The 27,861-nt window shown below is 30.4% G+C and overlaps 2 protein-coding genes across 3 annotated transcripts in view; one reads left to right on the top strand and one right to left on the bottom strand.

Annotated features, from left to right (window-relative positions):
- Window positions 1-1,808, top strand: part of Nost (Nostrin) — a 10,649-nt gene extending 8,841 nt beyond the window's left edge. For both annotated transcript variants that reach the window (XM_015519261.2, XM_089225336.1), the window contains 2 exons: window positions 1,304-1,429; window positions 1,520-1,808. In XM_015519261.2, the coding sequence (XP_015374747.2) occupies window positions 1,304-1,429; window positions 1,520-1,626 (233 nt within the window). In that variant the 3' untranslated portion in view covers window positions 1,627-1,808. The remainder of the gene's footprint in view (window positions 1-1,303; window positions 1,430-1,519) is intronic.
- LOC107169507 (M13 family metallopeptidase neprilysin 2) lies at window positions 1,789-27,861 on the bottom strand. Its single transcript, XM_015519260.2, has 12 exons — window positions 27,597-27,861; window positions 27,136-27,288; window positions 10,989-11,122; window positions 7,134-7,259; window positions 6,742-6,987; window positions 6,412-6,623; window positions 5,913-6,304; window positions 5,315-5,617; window positions 5,131-5,227; window positions 4,829-4,997; window positions 4,084-4,334; window positions 1,789-2,664 (listed from the first exon to the last, which is right to left on the bottom strand). The coding sequence occupies exons 2-12, from the start codon at window positions 27,162-27,164 to the stop codon at window positions 2,323-2,325; spliced, it is 2,301 nt and encodes a 766-aa protein (XP_015374746.1). The 5' UTR covers window positions 27,165-27,288; window positions 27,597-27,861; the 3' UTR covers window positions 1,789-2,322.

Below are 27,861 nucleotides of genomic sequence, written 5' to 3'. Positions count from 1 at the left end.
TACTCGTTGTTATATATGTTTAGACAGACAGACGACGGTCGATAGAAAAAAAGCGTTCGATGGAAATTCTTAGAAAAACCGTACCTATCGTCGTCGTCGTCATAATACTATTGAAATATCAGAAGTCTCACACAATTAGTCAATTAGTGCCATAAACACCTATGATGATAATTATTTTTTTTAACACGAATTATTTTGATTTCCGTGTTATTGCTATTATATCGATCGTCGGTGTATTGTTTTATTTTATTCACCCGATCTGATAATTGTTGTGTGAAACTTGTTTCGAAAACAAAAAATGGTTCACCAAAAATCACGTTCTCGTTTACCACCAAAATGTAGTTGCGATTCTCCACGAAGAGTTATTATTATGATAGCTGTTTATCGATAAACTGTCTCGATTGTTTATAATCACAAAAGAATGCAGATTCATCGCATAATTTAAACAGATATCTATCGCATAATGATTTAACAGGATAGGAGAACAATTAACGGTTTTCGTTTTATTGAAAATACCAAGTAGCTACATCCTTTTATTTATGAAAGCTGAAAATGATTGTCCAGAAGTTATGAATATTAATAATTGCTTATCAATAGTAGCTTACGGAAATGCATTTCCAAAATAAAATAATTCTAAAAAGTTTGTACAAAAAGTTACAAGGTATATACCTATTACGCGTTCATTGAATATGCATAAAATATAAGTACATTCAAGTAATCTAGATACATCAGATTAATATACCTTCTGCATGACCTATAAAGAGATCAATGTTATTTTTCAACTTGAGCTGCCCTAAAGTGAAAAAAAAAATTTAATATTTTATTCGTCGGAAAACCAGAAATATATTTCTTCTACTATAAATAAATCTAACTGTCTTTCGTTGACTTATGCAATAGGTATGATAAGGTTTATTTTAAAGTAGTTTTTTACTAAAATAATTAATATGATTCAGTACTTGCTTGATCTTATAAACATAACGTTTATATAAATTGTAGTTGTTAACTATCAGGTGATAAACTGATAACCATGTACCACCGTGATGCTTCCAATAATATGACCACGTGTTATCAAATGAAGAAAAATATAATTACAATTAAACTATGATCGGTTCATTAAAAATTAAAAAAAAATTATTCGATTGTTATATCACTCTCATAATATGTTATCATCTGCATAATTTTATATCATTAAACATGGTCATTATAGGTTAGGTTACATTTCATTACATTATAATATTTTGTAGTAGGTATTGTTTGTCAGTCCATAGCTATAGTATACTAATCAGGAGGATTTGTTATATAGATGATTTCTCTAGCGACGAAGACGATGCCGATGATGACGATGACGTTGAAAACATAAAAATACCTCGTTGTAAGGCTCTCTACCAGTATTCAGCGAAATTAAACGATGAATTGAGTTTAGAACCAGGTAAGTCAAACATAAAAACTTTCACCGCTGTGGTGCACATTTGCGGATAACCGAATGGTGTTGTTTTAACGCTTTGTAAATATGTTTTAGGTGATGTTATACACATCCACAGCAAAAAGTCCGACGGCTGGTGGTTAGGAGAGCTGAAGGGCGCTGTCGGAGTATTCCCAGCTACATACGTTGTAGAAATTGACTGAAATGTGTTTAAAATATTTATATTGTATATAATTATAAGTTTACCAAAGATTATTAGAGCCTAACAAATCACACACAGTTTATGCATATACCTTTATGTACAATATGTTGTTAACGTTTAAGTATTAAGTATAATCTTATACAGGTAATTATTACAAAAATAAAACATTTTCTTAATTTTGTATTTTTTCTGTTGTTATTGTTAAATAATGTATAAAAAAAAAATGTCATAATATACTTTATACTCATGTTGTAGACTGTATGGGTATTAAACTATATCGAACTTTTAAAAACAATAATAATAATAATAATAATAATACAATACCACAAAAATAATAATAATAATAAAATATTGTATATAAATAAATTACCACAGATAAAGCTCGCTGGAGGATTATAGTGGGCCAGAGGATGGGGAGGGAAATCTGTGGGAGGGAAGAGTTAAGTCGTCGACGGGAATGTTTTTTTGTGGGGTGACAAGTTGGGGGGAGTGGTACGAGTCAAAGGACTGGTTTGATCGTAATCGAGTATGTAATGATATTTTACACTTATATAACATTGTTTTTGTGCTGATGTTACATTATAAGGCGCACGAACGACGAGATTTTGTAATTAACACATGTTATTATGATCATCATTTCGCATGATAATCACAATAATTATAATTATGATGTTGAGTGTTCGGTCGGAGGGTGGTCTCACCAAACTTGGCACTTCTTGACCGGGTTCATGTTGGAGCCAAGCGGACACCGGAAGTCGTGACTGAAGTCTTCCAGGTTGGAGAACGGGCCGATGATCCGGAAGCGGCCGGGTGAGTGGAAGCCGGTTGTGATGCGGTTCTTGAGTGTTTCCGGTCGGTACTTGGAGCACCACACGTTGGCGGCACTGATCCAGAACATTTGTTGAGGTGTGTAGTCCTGAAGTCCGGGAAGCCGAGGTTCGACGCCGTTTCGTTTGGTCCACACGTTGTACGCGTAGTACGCTTCCTTCACACCACCGTTGTCCGCGATATTCTCACCCTGCGTGTTGATGCCGTTCAACTGCGGAAAATGAGTCTTAGGATTAGGTCATGTGTATACAGCTAGTGGCCAGTGTGAAAGTGATCCGAGGATTTTAAATAATCAATTATCGGATGGTATGGTGCGATTCGCGAAACATTTTTAAATACATTTAATTCGTGTTATACAAAAATATGTCGATTAAAACTCAACGCAATCAGGGATAAAAATCTAAGTCTTTTACGTGGCGACTGTTTGAAAAGAACGAGATATATAAGGAACTGGGAAGTACCAAAGACAATAAGACGAATATTGTAATGTTGTATTATAAATTCTACGGTTTAAATAAAAATGTATAACTGTAAATTATAATATCAATAAGGAAGTTGGTGCTCTTGGTGTCTCTTGTTTAAGGCGGAAAATGTAGGCAATTTCTAATCTTATCGTCACTGCTCGTGATTTACTAGTCGTTAACGATTATAACTGTATAGTATGAGGTTCAATATACGAATGGACGTGATTATTAAATTTCTAGTACTTCATCGGACAATAAAATATTTTTGTACTTATGTGACAATGAATAAGCCTGGTAAGTTGGTAAGTCATGTAAGCTGGCGAACAGTAAATATATACTAATAGTTGTTCAATTTTAATTTTGAAAAATAATTTGAATTCAATAACCTATTCTTTGTGTTTAGTAGGCAATATATTTTTGATATGTTATGTAGTATAATTCAAAATGAATTTAATTAACTTTTCAGCATAAAATAAACTAACATGCAGGACAATAAAACAAAAAAATTAAAAAAGTTTTTCTTACAAAATATAAAAAATGGACTAACAAATTCAAATAATTTTTCAAAATAAAAAAATGGACTACTTTAATTATAGTTTTTTTTCGACAGTTTATTGTCTGAATGCATCAAAAATCTAATCGTTTTGAATCCTTTTATAATAATAATAATGTGTATTACAAATTAATGATATGAACGATATAATAATAATATTATGTGGGTACAATAAACGATAGGTATTGTTATTTTCGATAAAATGTAATTGGTAATTGGTTTTAAACGCCTGTTTATTGTAACTTATAGTTTTGAATTTATAAAAAAATCTGATTTTCTTATCTCCCCACTTATGTCAAAGTCAATGTCAATGACGACTATTTGGTGTAATGGGAATATACATTTTTATGTGAAGAGAATCTATTAATAGTATTCGCGATTCGTTCCAAACGAGTATTAGAAAATTATAACATATTATTTTTCGAAGAATTTTTTTGAATTCATAATAAATTAACAACTTATCGATTGTTTGGTGAAATCTATAATGGCGAACAATAATTCGAATTTTAAACAGCTGGGTATTCGAAATTCAATAAAAATAACAAATTTAACCTCGAAGGTTATGCGCGTTAAAACGTTGTCTTAAGAAACTTATTAATTTTATTACACATACCTTGAGACCGACTTCTTGAGCCGTGTAATTTCCATACTGTTTGATGATGCACAACGCCTTCTCCAAGTAGCGTTTCTTCGTCTCCTCCGCCCACCAGTCCACCAGATTACCCTGCTTATCGAACTGTCTACCTTGGTCATCAAAACCATGGGTGATCTCGTGACCGATTACGAACCCAATGGCTCCGTAATTCATGTATCGAGGACGATCGCTGGAGAAGAACGCCCCTTGCAAGATACCGGCAGGAAACTCTGGAAAATGTAAAATCGTTTACATTATAGTAATTATTACACGGTCTTAATACAACCCTTGTATATTATAATTTAAGTATAGTAGTTAGAATTTAAACATTATACATTTTTGAAAACACTTTTTAAAAGTATTTAAGTAGGCATCTATGTATAACTCATCGTGTTCTTTTATTTAAAATATCACATTAAAAGATTATAAACAACGAATTTCGGTTTGTTAAGTATAGTGTTTAATGGAAGAATACAAATATTACTAATAAACATCTTAGTGTTATCTTTTACAATAATTTAAATTTAATTATACTGTTCCTAAAAAGTCACCCAAAAGCCAAAATATAGTGGATTGGCTGAGAATATAGTTATTGTTTGTTGATTACTAAATTTTGTATTTTAATTTAAATGTTAAACCGGCTAATTGGCAACAAGGGTTGACGCTGAATAATTAGGTATTCGTATATGATATAAAAAATAGTATTTATTGCGATATTACTTACGGATACTGTTTTCAATTGCACTATAAAATGCATTTACAATTGCCGTTTTACTGTGAGTAATCCAATCCGATTTGTTAACAGGTTGCCTTAATTTTGAAAAGCTGTAGTCAGTGCCAAATTTAGTCAAATTCAATACTGATGTATAATAGTCGTTGTCGTTGACTTCAAGCTAAGAAAAAAAACAACACATGTAATTATTATTAAAAAATTATCTTAATAAAAACAATTTTTTAAATCTTATTATATCGTTTAACTATTTCCTATGCGCTCTAGTTAGGTCACAATATATTATAATTAATTACATTTTCATAGAACGCATTCAACTTGCTGTCGTCCAATAATTCATCAGGGTATGCAATGTGACTGGTCATCGATTTTGCTTTGTCTATTGCGTTTTTCCTGTAGTAAAAAATACAAAAATTATAAAATTATAAACATTTTTAATGTCGAAAGAGATGCACACGTGAATCAAAATTCAAACTTTACCTTGTTTCATCGTCCATCCAATCAATCGACGTTAATATTTTGTACATTTCCTCCCTGATACCGTTCACCATTTCTAAAGCGTTCTTTTTAGCGTTTTCGTCAAAGAACCGTCTTACGTATAACGACCCGATGGCTAGTGAGAAACTTCCTGAACTTATGTCCACGCATTCCTTCCATCTGGGTTCTCTTTCAGTCCTACCAGAGAGCTCGGTGCTGTACTCCAACTGTCTTTTTCTCATTTCTTCGGTCAGATAACTGACAGACGCTGCGGCAGCTCTCCAAATCACGTAATTCGCTTGGATCCTGCCGAAAATAAAATAAAATTAATGATTGATCCGTTAAGAGCGCTTAATTTTTTAAACAGCTGAAACTTTTATTGATATTTTCAAAATTATAATATTATATGTCTTTATATCCAAAGAATTAATTATATACTTTACATTTTGCTTCAATAACTGCAGTAATACAAAGAGTAATCACTTTTCTTATTTGCAATAAATATTTGGAAATAAAACAATTTAAAGTTTACTTAATATTACATCATATAATAATATTTATGAAGACCTAAATCCGTACGCAATATTTGTATAATCTTTACCTCTTGGGCGTATTACTGAGTAAGGCTTCGAGGTCTGACAAGTATTTCGGTGAATTTACAATTATAATGTCGTCTTGCCGTATGGTCAACGGGTTTAAAAGTTTGTTTAGGTACTCTTGCCATGGTATGCTCGGGAACTTTTGTTGTAGGTCGGCAATCTTCATCGGGTTGTACAGCTTGGCGGCGTCTCTTCGCTCTTCCAGGGGCAGCGATATCTTTGCCAATCCTATCTCGAAGTCCAACGACTCTCTCAGCTCCTTGGTGGCTCTCTGCCGTTCAGCGCCAAAGAGTACCGCGATGTCTACCATGTACCTGTAGTACGCGGCCACGATTTTGTCGTCAGTGCCCTTTACCAGGTACTCCCGGCTGAGTCCCAAGGACGCTTGATCCAGCTGAAATATATCGATCGGGCGCAAAAAATACCCGTCAAACGCATTATTATACACACTCGAAGCAATAATAATATATTTTTTTTAAACAATATTTTTAATCAGCTCACGTCAATGGCTCTCATCGTTGTGTTTTTTAAATCTGTGCTAATGGAGAAGTCGATGAAGTAGTCCACGCTGTAGCCCGCCAATCTGAACTTGTACACGCTGTCCTTCCACGTGAAATCCGCGTCGTTCCATTTATCTGCTTCCAGCACTGGCCATCCACCGAGGCTTTTCAACATTTCCTTGATCGGTCCCAAGCCTTGTTTTTCAATTTTTTCTGTTGACATAAAGTTTTTAGCGATTATATAAGATGATATGCTAATATATACCTTCACTGTTAATTATGTTTACGATATACTCGTAGATATTAGATACTCTGTGTCAATCATTTATACCTTTGTCCATGCACGATTTATATAGTAATTTAGCCATTTTGAATGGTTTTTGTTCATTCGGTTGAATGGGTTCAGTGATTATCATTCGGAGCTTGTTTAACAGCGAATCGCTAATCGAGCTGAATGTGGTTTGCGACGTTTTGTCGTCGTCGATGATTGTTTCTTTTATAAAATTACCACACGCAAACTGGTAGAAATCATCACAAGGATCTACTGATGAGTCCATGTTATTGATTACGGAAGCCGCTTTAATGGTAAACAGTATATTAGTATCATATATTAATGCGTACGTGATTATAATTATCAATTAAACAATACAGACATTGTATTACATTTACTGTAAATAAGTATGATATATTAATCGAGTCGAATATCAAATAAATTATGCTTACCAGCTTTCACACAACCAGTTGTAAGACAAATGTTATCTTTTTCGTATTCTCTGTTTTGGAACAGACTTCTACCTCGTGATTTGCCAATCAAACCATTGTTTTCAGCTGATATCGATGGAAGGCTCTCTGTGGACGTACAAAATTTATTAAAAATCATAGTCGCTTAATCTAATTAAATATTATCATTAAACCTAGTTCATTATGCAGTATAATAATGGCAATCATTGTAAATATAATATTAACATGCATCGTGAATAGTATATAATTTTATTGCATATTATATTTAATCGACATAACGTCGTAAATCATTTAAGTATTGGTCATATTTTTAGAGTATTACAAAATAATAACTAAACTGCAGCTATTAAAATTACCATCAAATAAAATATTGTTTTTTTTTTCATATAATATATAATTACTAAACTATAGTATATTATAGTTGCGATAAACTGCGCGTGCACCATTAAGAAAGGTTATTATACTAACGTAGTAACATCTAACTGGCTTTCGCATCGATACGATTTTCAATAATTTAATTGCAAAAGCAGGTATTAACACGATACGTATATTTTCATATGGCCATTATTTACACTTCTGTGTATATAATATATATTTTGAATTGTGTAATTAATGGATGGTGTAGTGAATAATGCATTTAATGTATACAAAAAACGAATTGTAAAAATAATATTTTTAAAATACAAATTATTTATTTTTGACGAAAAAAATAAACAAAATTTTTTGTTGTATTATCTATTGGAAAAATATGATTAAGTAGGTTCAATGAGAGTTGATGCAATATGTTTTGATTTAATTATAGTATCAAAGTAACGATATTTTTGTGTCTAAAAATCATAAGGCTTTTTAAAGTTGATTTTTTAATTTATTATTTAGGTACTATAACACTATAATAATATGACAGATAAAATATTAGATATTATTTTTAAGACGCAATAATAAATTTTACAAAACAAGCATAACACGAAAGATGTACCCTATGCCAAATAATCATTATATTATTAAAATGTAATACATTTTCATTAACATATAAACCATCGTGTATTTTATCATAATCATTATTCAATGATGAATAGATTATATTATATTGTTATGCTTATGTGTTGCATAGATATGTTGAAACTGACAGCTATTTATTGTAGGACTATACCTACTCGTACATCATCATTAAATATTCAAGGCTTATATATACATATATATAGCCATACAGGTTATGTTTATTTGTAAAAAATTAAATTATCAAACGATTACAGGTATATGACGTACTTGTATGAAAATATTATCATCATGTAAACTGAAAAAAAAATGTAAAAATACGAGAGAACACGTGCAAAGATAAAAACGAAAATCTTCCGGGATTTCGAGGAAATTACCAATAAATATTATTATTTATACGTGATTTGTGATCATTTTGAAAACTATAATGATATTACACGAGGTGTATATACAATATAATTCACTGAGGAAATCGAAAAATTATACATTTCCTTTCAATCCTATTCGACTAAATCCAGTTCCGGCTGTCGTTGCGTCTGAAAACGAGTGATTATTTTTAATTTTAATTTTCTTGGAACACCCAAGATTAAAAATTTTCGGTTGACACCTTGTCGCGATAAGATTATATTTTGCATTACAAAATGCTAAACCGTAACCACCTGACAATTAATAACTTTTGCAGCGAATATGATTCATTAACTGCGGTGGTATTATTACCGTATGGCGTCTGCGTCGATATCTGCGAGCGTTTAAGTTTTATTTCAGTATGGACTATGAACGCGTTTAAGTATTATTTTAGCTGACATATTATATTGGTTGCGGTCCGTTATAATGTGGAGCACAGCAACTGGTTTAATTTATAATATTTTGCCACACTATGTCGACGACCGAAGTTGAAACTAGTTTATCGGGTGAGCTTTGTTTTTAACGTGCATAATATTTACGGTTCTTATTAAAATAATGTGTTAATGTAACATAATTATATATTATGTATGACCATAACATTTAAATATCTGTGCTGCATTTTAAAGGTGCTGACTTCGTATATCGTACACTAGATTCTTATTATGTCAAATGTCGATATCTTGAATTTTTCGCAATCTCGGGCTCAATTGAAATTCCCTTGAAATAATTATAATATCATTACGACAAAAGTCGAATTTTTTTCTGTTTCTCTCGAGTTTCGACATTATGAGTGTTTATAATGATATTATTGCAACTTAGTATATTTAGGTACGTATAAGATGTGTCTGGAGGATTTGGAAAGCACCTGTATGATACATGTATACTGAAGTCACATTTAAATGTATCACACGTGGTACCCTGTGTTTGCAGCTATCATGACACCTTTAATCGATATCAGATTTTATATACCTACTCGTGCTTATAAAATATGCGGCCGTGTATTATTTTCGTATCGTCTGTTTACCTGTCTCAAAATATCGTTTGCTCATATCTGTTTTCCTGCACCAAATTATCGAACATCAAATGTGCATTAATATTCTGAACAATAGAAGGGTATAAAAATTGTATTACGCGATGTTATAATATCATATAGATAGTGAATAGTTTAAGATTTTTAAACTTAAAATAATAAACCTACATAAACATTTTCAGTTCAAATTTTGACGAAATTCATCAGACACTTAAAAATTTAATTCTACAAAATTACATTTGTACTTGGTACATTGTGATATCCCATTATACCTATGCGATATTTGAAAATTTGATATTACGTGAGTAAATTTAGAGATGAGCAAATTTTAAGTGCGCACACTAGTTGTCTACCGAAGTCAAAAAGGCCCATCATTTTTATACGAATTGCCTCCCGACTATATACGAGTTGCCTCCCGACGTACCCTAAATGTTATCATAAACGAAAAGGGTCTAGTACTGGTAAAAAACACGAGCCTAAGCAATGTTATAAATAATTTAACATTATATACATATTACCCATATTAAATTATTATTACCAAACATTTATGTTATTGTCTTATTGACTAATAATAGGTACTACTTCCTATTTTGTTTGACTTATTGATTTATCATTTTTATAGTTGTGCAGTTTTTTTTTTATAAATTATGAATAGTAAATATTTTTTTTAAATGTCGTATCTCAGACAGCAAATGTTTGTCTTCGTAAAATTACTATTATAACATTATTCTATATCTTATACCTAAGACTGATGTTTTTAACTGCACTGTATATTTTTAATTAGTAGTAAAATACCTATGTTTTATTTGTATTGATTATTTTTATATTTTTATTGTTTTTATGAAGTCTGATATTTTTAATAATGAATAAACATAACCTATTTATGTGGAACTGTTCAGTAAAGTTTATGAATTACTACTTAATTCTATATGGGAGGCAACTAGTGTGAACATTTTAGGGAGGCAACTCGTGTACAATTATGAACTACCTGGTCATCGGAGGCAACTAGTGTAAATTAACCTTTTTATTTACGATAAGGGCGGGAGGCAATTTGTATATTTTGGGAGGCAACTAGTATGCGCCGAATTTTAAGACCAAAGTTAGAAAACAATTTAGGTTTTTGGGTGTAGGTATACACCTGTTTTCCATTTATATTATTAAATAATTTTGATCCACTAATGATTAAGGACCTTTTAAACTGTCAATGCACAAACTATGTGTAACCCAATTAATATCGAACGCCACGCGATTGTTTTACAAAAAATGTCAAAACTAACAATAGTGGATACGTAAACGATAACCAACGACACGTGTGGCCAATAATCTATAGTAGGTACTATTTCATCGTTGTTAACGATTACGCTTGTTATGTCGTTTAATCAAACATCAAACGTTTTTCCTCTTACCCATGTTGCAGCTGTGGTTGAAGTACAACGTGGACAGAGCTAGGGCCAGGAACGAGGACGCCAATAGCATTCCTCCGGCGATGATGGTCAGATTCCGTTCCAAGTTCGTCCTCCTTTTCCACCACGTCGGGTTTCTGAAACAGACCAAAAATCAATTATTATTCTGAGGCAATAAAATTATGTTAATATGTAAATTTACGCATATGAATAAAATGTATTACTAGAAGCGCAGTTTGTAGAAGCAGCTTGCAAGTCGTAGGTATGTCAGCAGTTAAAACTGCGAGTAATTATAATTATTTTTATTACGCTCAGGTAAACACGTATCGATAACATAGTATAAGGATACAATAATGAAATATTAAGATATTATTTATTTATTTTTGTAGTAGTAGTTTAACGTTCTTCGTTAAGACTTACTATGTTTAGACGTGAAATACAGGAAAATGTCAAGACGACCGTTTTGCGCGATCGACTGTTTCAAAACATATATCCATATATATCATAAATCAGAATATTATATTATAATAATGTTAATTGTTGTTGAGGCTCATTTAAAAAAAAAAAAAAAAATAACAATAATGTTAAGTAAGTATTAATTGTCGATTATCCTTGTTGTAGTTGCTATTCTTATGAAGGCGATGAAGACAAATCGTCAATATTGACTATTGTGTGATTTATTAGCATTTAGCATAAAATTATAGCACCCACGGTGATATTTTGCAATCTGTGATGTGTGTTACATTATATTGTAATAATATAACGTTATGTTTGATGTCTGTATGAAACATATTTATTTGATCTATGCGTAAATGCCTGCAGTTTATTATCATAATAATATGCATTGAGTGTTATTATATAATTATTAAAGATTTATAAGCAAAATTGAGAAATTAGGGTGAGTATTATTTAATTTTTTTTTATTATTTTAAATATTATAAGATATTCCTAGCCTAAGGCTAACCCTATAATATCTAGGGATATTTGACAATTTATATTAGTCTTAACTAATTGACGTGACAATTAAAAATATTTTTATAAGTACTAAGAATATAAGATTAATTTATTAATAAGATAGTTTACAGAATTAACAATGTGATTACAATAATGTTCTAATATTTACATTTATGTATAATAATTTAATAACCATAAGTAACAGAGAGGTGGTAGAGTGATCTGGAAGAAGCACATGTGTAGAGTGAAAATTTGGATGTTGAGAGGTGGCTTAAGGCTGTGTATAATAATATAATTACTAGTACACACATTGGATTTTATAATTATAGAAAAATCAATATAAATATTAATAAATGTACCTAACTAGATATTTATTTATCTAATTCTGTATTTTAATAATCGATCACATTAATGAATTGGTAAATGCAATAGACGACGTTTTTATAAATGTTAATAATTAATATGCATGGAATTTTGGATCAGCTTATTCGAGTTCAATAAGCTTACTGGTTCGATCTAATAATCTGGTATTTTTTAGGAGTCCAACAAGTGGCGATTAATGTATTCAAAATTCAAATCCTACAGGTAGATCCATCATGTGGGTGACGGTCTGTTTTGAATTATATAAAACAGGCACAAATTAAAAGATAAAAATATAATGTTATATACTTAACAAATAGGGTGATTGTTTTGTTGCGTGTTCGTCGTATTATACGCCTCTAAGAGTTTAAAATCAGCTTCACATTTTAGTTGGGTTTGAGATGGGCATAGTTTCTAACTTATCATGATATTATAATGAGCACATAGCAAAATGTGCGTGTGGTATGCAAACCCCAAAATAAAATAGTATTATATTATAGTTTCAATTTTAATTTCAATGTTAATTTTTGTTAATTAACAGGTCGTATCATTCGACCTGGTGAAAACAAGGTACACGTGTCACGTATATTATGTATTCAGATTTTTAATTTGTATTTTATAAATATTTCGTTTGCATTACATATACGCGTGCACATTGATAATTTTCGGAGACCGTTAAAGAAATCATAAAGCCATTGGTTATTTAATATAATATTACAACAATACGATACAAGAGTATAAAGCCGATGTCTATAGTGTCTTAGTACTTACTAATTTATATTAAATAAGTGCCAATTATGTTTGATGTATGTGAATTTTTAGTAGTAGATAAAAATCAGATTTTTCGAAAATTTTTGAACTTTTTAATTGTTTGTTATTATTCTGGGTAAAGACCACAATAAAAATGCCTAATATGATAGTTATATGTTCTTCGGTTTTCATATTCAATATCGGCTGCCGATGTATTCTACTTTATTTCTTTCTTAATTAATTAATGTTAGGTACTGATTAATGACTTTTAGTCGATTTGATTTCCCAAAAATAATCATGTACCTACTATTTTTAATATCATCGCTGTGTTGAAATATTATTGGCGTAGCGCAGTTCACTGATGATATCGTGACGTGAATCGACGCATAATTGATACTTTGGAAAAATTGCAAAAACGTTTGGAGGAAACAATCGCTGCAATGGATTATAATATTATACCATATTATTACGCGCAAATACAGACGTTGATGTTATATATATGATTTATGTAAATCATTTGCAACGGATATAGCCGCGGTGTACAACAGTATTAATATTATTATATTTGTAAAATGTATTATATTCGGTGAAAATTATGACGAACCTGAATACGTGAAATCGACCATGACAAATCGACCATACCCCCATGTAATTAAATGGGCACTGTCTGCGTTTAATGTTTTTTTTAGCTGAAAACCAAAAAATAAAGAGAGAAAAAAACGAAAAAGTGAAAACAGGAAAAGACTCATACCCACATAATAGGTAGCCACACGAAAATATAATTATTATCGCGTATATTTGTTGTAAATGCCTCCGGGCACGTACAATACGATCATCAAAAGTATAATATTATGTTATCCGCCGACCCGAGTAAAGTGAGTTGTAAAAACAAAAGTCGAGTCTATTAGAACTAGGACTCGTTTTTGAACCGAATTTTCGTTCGAGTGACATACGGAATTTTCTCACTCCTTGTCAAAATCGTGTTGCTCACAAACGTTTTATTTTGGAAGCCTATTGTAGCCATGAATTATGTATTTTGGTTCTATATTGTTTGAAAAGTTATACGAACTGTGCAGGTACTTTATATTAAGTGTAAAATATATAAATTGTTATAATGTATCAAACATTCAACTACCATTTTATGTTAAAAAAAGTGCTTTTTTTAAATAGATATTGTAAATTCTTGTGATATTTAGTATTATGTATTAATCTAATAGTTCATTTTATCGTGGAGTTTACATACAGCTAAATACGCAAAATTAATGGTATCTGTATTAATTATACCTACTCCTTCCTATTTTCCAGTTCGATGAAAATATTAAGTTTTTTTAATGACTTGACTTTAAAGCTGGACAAAAAAAGAGACAAAGCATCCAATCAGTCACTATCATGATACTGTTATTAAACATGGTATACAGGACATACCGTCCAGACCAGTTTGGACTACTTCAAGATCAGTGACCGGGGAACGGGTTTGGTCAGCACGAAAAAGGAAATTAAATTTTAAAAAGACGTTTGACGTATTTGTATAGAAATCACGAAAATATCATATTATAACTAACGCATTTGCGTACAATTTACCAAAATTTAAGACAAGCCGTTAAAACGATTATGCGATATCGTATAATATTATACACGTCAGCTGACGGAATTCTGTGCTGGCTCGCATCATGTAGTAAGTATGCACTGCAGACCCAACGTTTAAACTATTATGCTGGATATAAGTGCAAAATAATATGTATAATATTTCGTAGTTCTTTATTAATTGTGTCAGGTCGAATTTTAATAACTTAAGAATTCCACCGATTTGTTATTATTTCCCGACCAAGGGAATCCACCCACTTGGGGGCAACAACACCTCTGACATATTATATTATTATGTGTTCTACCTAATGTACTTACCTATATATACCACATATGGTGTACATATATGTAAAAAAGCAAATGATATATTACGATTGCATAAACATTGGATTATAGCTATTATATATATAATATCTATAATCGATATACATATAGTAAAATGAGTAGTATATTGTATTCGTTCAAATCATATTATGTGCAGATTTTGACGACAAAATCTCGAGAAACTGATGGTGATATTATGATATTTTGCGGACAGCCAGGAAACGCTCTATGATGAAAACAATTGAGTGATAAATAAAAAGTTGAAATTAAAATGGATTATCATACACGTATGGTGTACACGAGATGATGCGAGAAATGATCTAACTACCTAATTATCGATTAGTTTTAATTATAAAAATAAATAAAAAAATTAATAATCGAAAAAATGATCTAGATTTACATTATAATATTAAATAATAAATATTTTATTGATATTCGATTGGAAAATATATCGAACAAGGTGTTACGTCAAACGGGTATTATACACAGATAGTTAGGTCGCACGTATTCGTGGGCCTGTAAGAGTAGCAATAAGTAGTAAAAAAAACCAATGTTTTACAATTATACGTATAATAAAAAAAAGCTATTTGGCTTTTATTCAATGAATTTAATTATATATTATTCGTTGTGAATAATTAATTGTACTAATAATATTTCAATACTTCTTGTTCATTTCACAGTAAGTTAAGTTTAAACGCAACAAATATCAACTTTAAGATCATAAATATTCATTCACTTTATGGGTGTTTAATGTTTATAGCATTATTCATAAAAAGTAATTATTGTAAGGCTTTTTTTTTAAAAAAAACAACATTTATACGATTTCTATTAACTGCATTTTATGTCTTTTCGAATGTTATAAGAATGTTTTTGAATATATTATATTCTCATCACCAACACTGAGTTTATAATTTTAACAATATTTAACGGCACCTCAATTAACTGTAATTTAACGCTAGTTACGCGGCATCACGCGCAACAGTATTGCGTGTTGGTTTTCGACTAATTTCATTATCCTTCAGTACTTTTTCACCACTTTGAGCATTGTCGAATCTCATTATTTATTATTATTAAAGCTGAGTTCTAGTACTCAAAAACCTCAAAATGTGTATATACATATACCTACATTTAAAAAACAACTAATATGCACTTAAAATATAGGTAGGTACTCTAAAAAAAAAAAAATTAATATTATATAAAATGTAGAACCTAAATAAATATTATAATATTTATGTGAAAAAAAAATGTAACTTTAATTAATTGATAAAAGCTTGAAATATTAATTGCACGACATAATCAATCAACAGTATGCTATAAATTATAACGGACATCTGAAGTTTATTTCCTACAATACGTGACATAATATGTTATCGACCAGAATGCCAAAATACCCAGTAAATTACTTAAGCGATAATATTTTTTATTACATATAGGAAGATATTCGGAAAATATTATTTTTAAATACAGATTTTGATGTTATTTTTTATTACATTTAATACCAACATTTTACAAAGTTTACCTGTATATTTATGCTCTTGTTTTGGTCTTATTCACTCTAATACGCATTTATACGCAATAACGACACAATTTGCAAAATAAAATTTTAAATATAACTTTCTTGTATTATTAAATATATTTATACACCATTTATATTATTTTACGATATTTATGAACAAATTTGAAATAAATAGAAGTCCTCAAGCCTAGATCTTGTAAGTTCTTGCATATAGATTTTCCATGAAAAAGATTTATCAACTAGTGTATGAAAATGCAGTCTCGCGTTTGAATAAATCTTATGAACGTTTAATTGTATTTTCAATTTTGATCATTTTCATTTATACAAGAATTATAGGTAGGTAGATAGGTATTGTATTGTATATATTATGATATCCAAATATTAGAAATCCTATAGGCACTTGAATGTATCTCAAACGCAACACACTAATTGATGACATCATTGAACACTGCAGGTATGGGGTAATTAGAAGTATTTTTTTTTTTTTTTTAATATTGAGTTTAAATACAGCAGGATATTAGGTATAATGTTGGTAAATTATTATATTTTCTGAATGACGATGACGGGTCGATATTTTTTCACTACGAATCCTAATCCAAATATATCGATAAAATATTGTTCTATTAAACATTATTAATGAAGACGCATTGATTTGGTTTAGTCGATCGTGATTTCTTTTTAGATAGGTTTCTCGTAGTTACAGACCGAAATGATATTTTCAAGATACCGGTTAAGGTCGCTTGATTAAGTATTTTTCTTATTCCTCGCAGACTTCTCCGACGACCTTTGGTCCCAAAATAGAGACGTTCCGGCCAATTGCTTTCTATCCTTCAAACCGTGGCCTTAACTAGTGATCCGAATTGGTGTTTTAAATAATTGATTTAACATGTTATTACATGTAACTGCAGTGTTAAAAACGATATTATCAAAACTTAATGAAAATCCTGCATGGTGTCAGTTCATATGTATCGTGTTATATGATTGCACAGAACATATTATTATTATTATTACAAATCTTATTAATTTACATTACAGTATTATTATTATAGTGGAAATAATATGTCACGATCCTTAAAATGTATACGTTATATTATGTGACAGTAATTGAGAGCTGCACCATTTAAAATAGTAGCTTAGGTTATAATGATTTGTTCATATCGGCGATAATACTATAATTTTTCACATTACCCCATAAAAATCACATCAAGTATCATTAAAGTTGTAAAATATTATTGTTTACTGTGAGCCATTATAGATTAATAATAGTATACAATATGATACATACTAGTACACTACATGATAATATAATAATATATACCCATTAACTATGTATATGAATATAATTATATGATTGACTATACTCGTATAGTAATATTAAACTATGAAAATTAAAATAGCTCATCCTGAGAACAACACGAGCTTGGAATAATATTCGCTTCACCGCGATTAAACTATTTTTCTAGTTTTACTGATATTATGTATTGTTACAGTACACTATTTACTATATTATTGCCTTTGTTCTTTCGTTTGGAAAACTTATCGATTTCATTTTCATTAATCGAAGTCAAATTAAATAGTCAAAATTACGATAAAATTGTATACTATATGTACTAAAATATTAAAGTGATCAATTAAAATGTAAACAGTTGTTAAAACATTATGAGACCATGACTATGGTCGATTTATCGCCAAGTTATACAAACGATCATGTATTTTTGATGTATCAAACAATTAATGCACTTAAATAATATACATATGTGCACGTGATCCATTACAACATCAAGTCAGAGTTGAGAGTAATCTAAAAAATAATATTAAATCATACTAAATAATATTACTGTATCATCATGTATTCGTAATGCGAAATTGAAATGAAACGTTTATATAATTATTATAAAACATAATATCTAATATATTATCTATCAATTAGATTATTTGAAATGAGTAATATAGTAATGGTATGAAAAAAAATTAATATTTCAGATTCGTTTTCACTTTTATTTTTGAATTGGAATTATTTGTTAAAATCCAATGCACTCACAATTGAGACGTACGACTATAAACTACTTTTCCATTTTGAGGACGTTTGACATTGACCGAATTGACAGGTATATACCAAACAACCAAACCTAGAAGGATCGTTGGCTGAATTTTAATTAGACATAAGACCATCAAAAATTTAATATGATCACATTATTTTATACTAACTGGTGATAAACAATGAAATTGGCTGACAAAATGCATTGTTTGCACAAGAAAATACCCAGCTGGTCCATAGTATGAAAATCTTTTGTAGTAAATAACATTCACTTGTGTTTTTAGTTTAATTTTTTTTAATTGTTAAGAAAAAATATTAGTATAATTGACTAAGTAATCAAATTAATTAGGTGCAGCAGCTATAACAACCCTTAGGTATAATCATTGTTATTTTTTTCTCTAACTTATGTGCTATTGTTTGAAATAATAATTATTGTTTTAATTTATTATTATCATTACTGTTATTAAACCACGAAAGCCTTGATTTTAAAAACTATTTGTTGTATTTGTGTATAATAATAATAATAATATACTCGTATTATGATGATGTGATGTACGAATACAAAATTATACAATATTGTTATAGTCTCCTTAAAACATTAAAAGGTAACAAACGAAAAACTAATGGGTAACGTGTATTATGTTTGTATATTATTTTTATATTTTTATCATATCGTTTGTTATACAAACTGCGAACTAAGTGCGCGTATTAATGGAAAGATGATTATTGATACCGAATATGCGATTACAATCTAAAGAATAAAATCCTCGTACCTCACCCAAATTCCAACGTCTAGATTAAAATGTTATATTATTGGTTAATTGTTATTACATATTTTTATGTACCAATGGCTAATGGCGATATGATGTAATGACAATATCAAATAAAAAACTCGTGATATGAATTTTACTTGTTCAAACAAATATGTGGCACAATTTGTATTATGGTCCGCATTAAATGTTGAGACTTAACAATATTATATTGCTTCAATAAACAAAAACAATTGAAACGGAATTAATATAATTTGAAATCAATAATATGTAATATTGATAATATATACAGTACCGTCACAAGTTTTTGATTCAATTAGATCGTTCGATATATAAACGTTTGTTTGTACTACAGTTTTAAGTTTTTCTACATCATAAAATGTATAAACAACACTACACAATAAACGTGTATAGAGTGAGTATAAAATAATATGTATTTTGAATAGTATTTAGTTCACGCATCGATTATATAATAATATCATCTGATTTAGAATAATTAATTTTCGTTTGTTCTTTTTTCCAGTTCGTAATTTTCATAATTGCTGTGTAATTGTTATTGCACATCGTAAGTTTCAGTGCATTAAAACAAAACAAAACACATAAATAATATACTAAATTATTTGGCGGAGAACAAACGATCTATAAGTTCGCATAACCTATGCTGTATCTACCGTCGTATAAAATAATATTCGTTTTGATTTAAATATTCATAAAAGACCTTGGTCCGTTCCATGCTACTGCAGAAACAGCAAACCTCACGGTCATATTATATTATCAAGTCCTCTGCGGACCCAAACTTTTTGGACATGGTCCAAATGTCTCTCATCTTATCGTAATAATTTCACAAGGAAACCGGATTCAACGTACTCGTTTTAATTCGACCCTACATACTTCATAGTATACCATTGCAGAGTTCAAACGATAATATTATACATCATAAATGCAATAAATAATAATCGGTCAACGACACGAAAATAATTAGTTTACTGTATTTATCGTCGATTATATAGATTCATGTCCTCCACACTCTGCGATGCGTAAATTTAAAATTTAAAACGCTTTATACTAAAGTTTATCGAAACAGTGATTCTGCGTATATTGGTGATTTAATTCGTACTAGTATTATTATTTATTATAATACGAGCACTCTGCTGTGGTTACAGTGGAACTTCAATAACTCAAACGTCTTTAAGTCGAATTGCCTTTTTTAATTTTCTTGGCCCTTGCATTTCAATAGTTAAACAACATTTTGTACATAGCTCAAATTCTCGAGGACTAGAATTTATTTTTGACTCCCACTGATTAAATTATCCGGGCTTCATTATGTATATATTGCCTAGGATTGTTATCGTTTCGATTCTGAGCGTGTTATTTTGTACATATATATGCGTCGGAGAGTGACCTAATGTCATACTCTTTGGAATAATGTCAACATAATAATAAGTGTTTTTATATTATAATATTACTATACGATCTATTTAAATAAATAATAATAAATAATTGGTGTTAGGTATAATCTGTCGGTATAACCACAACAAGATATTATAGGTACCATCTACGAAATACACCTTAATCTATGTATATTATCAATTGATCAATTATCAAACTGTTAACTTAGGTATGAATTATCGAATTATATGATTTTCACGTATTTCTCTCTACTCCCAGCCAGGGAAGCTAATGAAAGGGATTCAAATCGATCCATACATAATAATATTATGAAAAAAAAAACTGGTAACTCGTGGATTTCGCTTTGCTGTAGTAGGTTACAAGTGGGTTACTGTAATGGATGGAAATAAATTCGAATCCAATGATATATCATTGTATACGAAAAACGATTCTGAGCGGAGACGGTTTATCTGTATAGAATATATTATAGATTATTAAACATTTTTAAATCTTAGAATTTAAAAAGAATAAAAGTCGCACAAATGTTTTGAAAATTTTACCATGTCTAGGTAAGGCTAATATAAGTAAACAACCCAAATTTCAAGTTTTTACGAAGTTTTTAGCCGAATTACAACAAAACACCCACAAAAATTAAAATGTCTATAAATAGCGCAAAAATCGCAAAAATTTTCCGAACACTAACTTTAACTATTAAATCGTGAAATCATACGTTTTTTCTCCTTTAACCGCTTTTATTTCGAGTACCGTTTCGAAAATCGAAAAATGACCTCTCTAAAGTACCAGCTCAAGAATATCACCTTTCAGAAAAAATGCTACACTTGAAACTTTTGAGCAAGTTTAGAGGTAGAAAAAGTGTTTACAGAATAAAAAAGAAAAAGAAATAAACATTATTGTAAATCCAATATATTTCTCGCTCCGCTCAGAATCTAAAAAAATACGAAAGTACGTTTAAGATTATTTATTTACTTTTTATTCTTAACTGTAGTTATAACAAAATAGAACCAGACTAGACGATGCACGATTTTCATTGTATTAATTTAAAATTAATATTTTTGGTGTATGATTGAAATGAACGATTTTAATCACTTTCTCTTCCGTGCATTCAAGTCAAAAACTATGAAGAACCTGTGCGAACGTCCGATGTATATGTTTTGTTATAATTTTTTTTTTTTTTATGTATAAACATTATATTACACTATTACAGTAATATTAACAATATAACCAATAACTAGGGGCTTTCTCTAAACTCTCGCTATCCACGACAAATTCTTATAATAATATTATTATGATACATGAACATATTAATATTGTTTAAAATTAAATTTATTAGAAAAACCTATCTAATCAGGCGTTTTATTGTTAAACGACGATTATGAACGTCTATTTACGATCGATCTCTATAATAAACATATCACATTATACCATAGTTATGTAAGCAACGTTGGTTTCTATTACAACAATACATGCATGTGAAATATCGACGTAAATTTCAGTGATATAATACCGCTGGTGTCGTATACGATGACTTAGCATTAATTTATCGGTTGAATTTTTCAGAGCTCATCGTCTCAAACGTTCACCATAATAATAATAAAATTATATGACATCATTGGAAGTGCATAATACCTACCTACGGTATTACTATTAGAGCGTGTTTCGTAGTTACAACATTTCCAAACCCAATTTAACTTAAAATCAGTGTTGTCTTGTAGTTAATTACGTAAATTTATTTAAGTCCTCCGAATATAACGTCATACGTCTTTGATTTAAATCGAAGTAATAGACAACAGGATATGGATTGTTCTATTAAATTTTATATTTTTGTTTCGAATTTCTCTTTTTTCTATATCTACCTAATACTAAAAAAATACTTCTGAATTACGATGTCACTTTAAAGTTTCAACAATTGACAACAATATTGTACTTGAGTATGAAAACCGAAGAATAATGGAATATATTTTATGATTGATAATATTGTATATTTTGTGTATTAATAGGTTAATATTGAATTTGGTACCTAAAAGTAGTGGAATGGCGGATATTGTGATAGAGAAAAAGTCGGGTTGTTTGAAATATTGTAAATATACAAATAGCTACAGCACTGAGTGAACATTTCATGTTATAGTTTTTTTTTAATAGATATAGGTACCGTTTACTGGTTACGTATCCACTAGATCACTAGTATAATTGATAATTTTAGACGTTTTTCCCGTGAATATCGACGTTTGCGATTATGAGCTAAGAATAAAACGATGTCCGCAGTATCCAGTAATACGATATTAAATTCATATTAATATGCTGTTTCGGGTAATGTAGGTTAGCAGGTTTTCAGATGAGTGTCGCGTTTTATACTTACACTTACGTTTGCGTGTTCACATTTCGGCCTACACCGGTGTACAACTTTTAGAAAGCATAATATATTGTACTATTATTAGTATCGTATATCGCGAGGAAATATGCGTGAAAAAAATCAAAATCCATTATATCGCGGCGTTTTTCGCATTCCGTACTATTTGTAAGGAGCATATACATCATAATAATATAATTCTTTCGAAACGCATAATAATACGCATACCTGCAGCACGGTTGTTGTGTATACCGCAATATTGTGCCAGACGCAGAATATCGAAAGTTTTGTCAGTAGGTGTCTGTCCTATTGATACCAATAATAATATATTATGAATTATGATTTATGATATTATATTTTATTATTCAGCCGTAATATACATGTACGACAATAAGAGATCACAGGCGGATCTACATAATAAAGAATCCATACTTGATGATGCAGCGGCGTTGGATTCGTCACGATTTTTTTTTCAAAAAAAAGCCCGCGGCTGCAACGGCTGTGTGATCCGCCCGTGATAGCAAGGCTATAAGTGCACCTTCCAAACCACGAACGGCGCCAGATTCGATGGCCAAGCTTTTTCTGCTTGTTTCACGAATGCGTTCACAAAAATAAATTTAAATAATATATTATATTTACCTACACCGCAAGTTATAACACATACACGTGACTATCTCCTAATATTTTTGTTTTTGTTGTTGTTGTTGCTGTTGCGCGAGGTACGTCTATATATATATATGTAAGTACCCACTTTAGCACTATTTATATATTATATTATTAATTTTGACGGCTCGCCGACGTGTCGGAAACCACAACGCGAGAAAGTCTCTAATGCTGACCGCCGCCGACACCTGTTTATTTATATATCATATTATTATGATGTACACCGCGCGAGTTTTATACACGTTTAAGTAATATTGCATGCCGTTCACGCCATGTAGGAACTTTTAAAGCGAAAGTTTAGGTATCGTATTAGATTTAGTATTAAAATATTCGCATCGCTTTTTTATTTTCGTTGCCATTTACTAAACCGTTTGGCCGTGGGCGTATGATATTTATGGAGAGATGATCTTAGTTATGAATGTTATGATTGGAACGTCTCTTTTCAAATGATTTAAACTCATAAACAGAATTAATAAAAAAAACCAACGAGTAATAAATGATTTGTACTTTCTGATTCATTATGTTTTTCCAACAGCCATTGCACAATATTGTAAAACTTTGGCATCATCAGACCAATAAAAAAAAAAAACCAAAGCTATATCTCCCATGTTCTTTTTTTGTTCGTAAAAAGTCCGAGAACACCTCTAGGTGCAGTATATATGATGCATTACAAACTATGCGGGAACACGGCTGCTTATGTTTTAACTGTTCTAAGCACCCGTGCAAAATTACGGACAAATCGCTTCGTGGGAAAATCCGGAAAACGATGGCCAAAGTTATAATGAATGATGATATTCAGCTCGCTGACACCATATACCTATTCAATATTATGTATAGATATTATGTAGTCAAGCTGCAGGTGGGTATTTGAGTAGCTCAGAAAAACGGATAGAGAAAGAGATCACTCTTTTATTACATATTTTCTTAACCCACAGTACCCATATGCGTGATTTAATGAAGTCATGTGATTGTGATAATAATACTCTGCAGTAGAGTTTAGTCGTCGACGATAAAATTGTGTATAACGAGAGTGTGCGATAGGTCAACAATTGACAGAATAATCGATTGGAAAACATTAATTTATTATGTAACTATAGGTACCTATAATGTGCATGATGATATGAACAATAGGGTACCATATACACCTACTTTAGAATACGACGAACTGTAATGGTAAGTTGTATGGGCTCAGGCTGGCAAAACACTTTCCCATCCTAACTAACCTATCGTTACGGTGATATTGTTTTAATGCTATGCAAGCAATACGTCACAGAAGACATAACGTTGCGTATTTACATAATAATATAATATATATATTTGACTTAAAAAATTGTAATGTGTGCCCCTCGGTTCTTTTATTTAGAAACCGATAACAGAAAAAAAAATACGAAATGTGAGACTGCAGCTCCGTCTGATGACATGAGTATAATTGAGTACACTTGTACACTGCTATGATACATAAGTCTATAAAATAAATGATATGATAATACTATCTGATCATCGATAGTGCATCTACAAAAGCAATAATAATTGTTATATTTTCACGATTAGATTTATCACGCCGCTGGTTTTGTGGTAAAATTTTGTCGGAAATCGTAATATACCTACGTATATAATTTATTAGTTAGTATGCATACTTGTTCCTATTATGTGCACTCTTTCAGCATTTCCATACTTAATTAAGCCAATTGTAAAAATAGAACATAGAATATTTTATTATTTATACTATAAGTCTTTAAGTGTTCAAAACCCGAAACCGGCTGACCCGAAATGCATGATGGCGACTAAAAACAATACATGCCTAGTGATATAAATATGATCAAAATTGTATTTCAATACCTAAGTATTTAACTTAATGGTATTATAAATAATACCACTAATACCAGGTATACCTCATATGTGTAATAAAAAAAAATTTTCGTGTACAATGTATATTAAAATCTTATACTAAAAATTTAAAACTATCAGAAAATTTAACGATTAAATTAAATTGTAATAATATATTATAGATAGCACATTTTATGGTTTTGAAATAAGACAAATAAGTCGATCAAATATAAAATCATCATCGAGTGACATGTTTGTTTCTGCTGACCAACACTGTGCAAAATAATATTGTTTTTAAAACGCGCGGCATAAATTATGTTATTTTAATATTTTATTGTAAATTCAAGTGAAAAGTTACTTGTTGTAAAAAAAACCAAATGATTCGTCAGTGAAAAAATGCTTAAAATTGAATTTTGTTGTTGTTCAACTGAATTTTTTTTCAGAAAAAGTGGCTTTTAATAGAACGTCCACCATTTTTAGTTTTTGTATTTTAATTTTTTTTTTGTTTTAAATTGACAAGACTAATTGTTTTTACAGTCTAATAATAAATAATTAAGTTTTTTTAAATTTCATTAACTCTACAATAAACATAAGAACGTCTTTTTGGACCGTACCACCGAAACATGATCCAACCTCTAAGAGCGATGTTGTTGTGTGATGAAGTGATTTTTTTAAACTGTTTTATATTATTTGCGACGTAGTCAACAGAGCGTCTCGCGAAGCTTTAATACACACCTTGGTTGTGTAAGCTTTCCGCATCCTGAACTTTAAAACATAAATAAACGCAATACGCAAATACGTAATGAGAATTAATAATTGAGTTTTTTAAATGTGAGCAAAAATTATAGCCTCACGAATTGACCATCTTGAATAACGAAAAAATCTTTAAGGATTTCAGGTTTATTATTTAAAAAAAAAAAAATCAACGATGGAAAGTACACAATACAACCGGCAACCCGTATAATACTTTTGTTTGTTAAATAGTAACTATGCTCAAACTAATTAATGTTAGCAATAAATACTAATAAAATGTGGTAAATAATGTAGTCGTGCATATAACAATAAGAAATATACTTGAATAACAAATGAAATTTCACCTATTTTTTTTTTTTTTTTGTTATATTGAATAGAATTTACATGGCTTTTACAATAAAAATTACTATGAATTTACCAAATAATTTGGTAAATATTTTAAACTATTACCATATATCATCATAATTCTTTACTCATTTTATCCAAAATACAATTTTTACAAGATTAAAATCTTGAATCCAATAGTTTAGTTAATAAATTGTAAGTTTTTAATCTAGAAAATGATTTAAAAAAATCGTATAATCGCCATCAAATTTTGCAATAAAACCACCAAACATACAAATTAAAAAATTGTATAATTTGGAAATATGTCTTTGATATATATTTATATAAAACTGTGAATATGCAAAAGGTAAATGTTTAAGCTTAACCCAACGACAAATCTTAAAATCGAAAAAAAATCATTTACTAATACAACAATGTTTGAAATCTAGTTAGGTATAGATTATACTATTAATTACTTATACTGTTCACTATATTATACGTAATGGCTATTATAAAAATAACATATTTACTTGATCACTATGGTCGGTTGGTTGGTCATTTCGACTGCTGGCGATATTATCCCTGTCGTCGCGTCGCTATATTCAGTCAGTCACTGTATGTATATTATAATATTATAATATGTATTGCAGTCTGCAGCACGCGGCTGACAGCGTCCACGCCACCTAACGATAATAGGATAACGTTAAGCAATTGAATATTTTTCAACATCGAAAACAATAACTATAATAATAATAACAATGATAATATTAATGCTGCGATGACACGCTGTTTTCGCGGTCCGTCCGTTTGAAAACAGAGCGGGTCATCATCGAGTCGTAGAAATTATTTAAAATTGTCGGGAAAATCACAGTGGCGGATGTCGCCCTTGCTGTGCACGGAATAACCATTAAGCATAGATATAGTAAAGTACGGTGTTCTATCAACGCTCAACGGTGTGGCGTATTTTTATGGCGAAAAAATTGTTACGCACCTCGAAGACAGAGATATCAGGCAAATCGAAACATGTACGAACAATATTATTTTGCGATGATTTAATATTTTGGCAGTGGCTTCGTGCACCCGGTCGGTGGTGCGTCGATGGTGGAGCGCGAGGTGGTGTCGCGTACTTGGTGCAGCGTGATGTTATATACTGCGTCCGACGGCCGGCGTGACGAGAGTGACGGCCCGAGAGACTGCGACGACGGACGGACGCGGCGCGGTCGTGTCGCGACGGTGCAACGGCAGCGGGAGAGTGT

This window comes from Diuraphis noxia, unplaced genomic scaffold (genome assembly GCF_037042655.1).
Source record: "Diuraphis noxia isolate RWA-SAM2 unplaced genomic scaffold, SU_Dnox_SAM2 contig0004, whole genome shotgun sequence".
Classification (NCBI taxonomy): Eukaryota; Metazoa; Arthropoda; class Insecta; order Hemiptera; family Aphididae; genus Diuraphis; species Diuraphis noxia.
The sequence above is the reverse complement of the archived record's forward strand: the minus strand, read 5'-3'. Positions and strand labels throughout refer to the sequence as shown.

What these genes read in the sequence shown, in the direction of transcription:
- LOC107169507 (XM_015519260.2), bottom strand. Translation starts at nt 27,164, where the DNA reads ATGACCAACCAACCGACCATAGTGATCAA. An exon ending in TGGATGGACGATGAAACAAG is followed by an intron (nt 5,228 to 5,314) that starts GTAAAGTTTGAA and finishes TTTTTACTACAG; the next exon opens with GAAAAACGCAATAGACAAAG. An exon ending in CTCAAGAAGTCGGTCTCAAG is followed by an intron (nt 2,665 to 4,083) that starts GTATGTGTAATA and finishes CATTTTCCGCAG; the next exon opens with TTGAACGGCATCAACACGCA.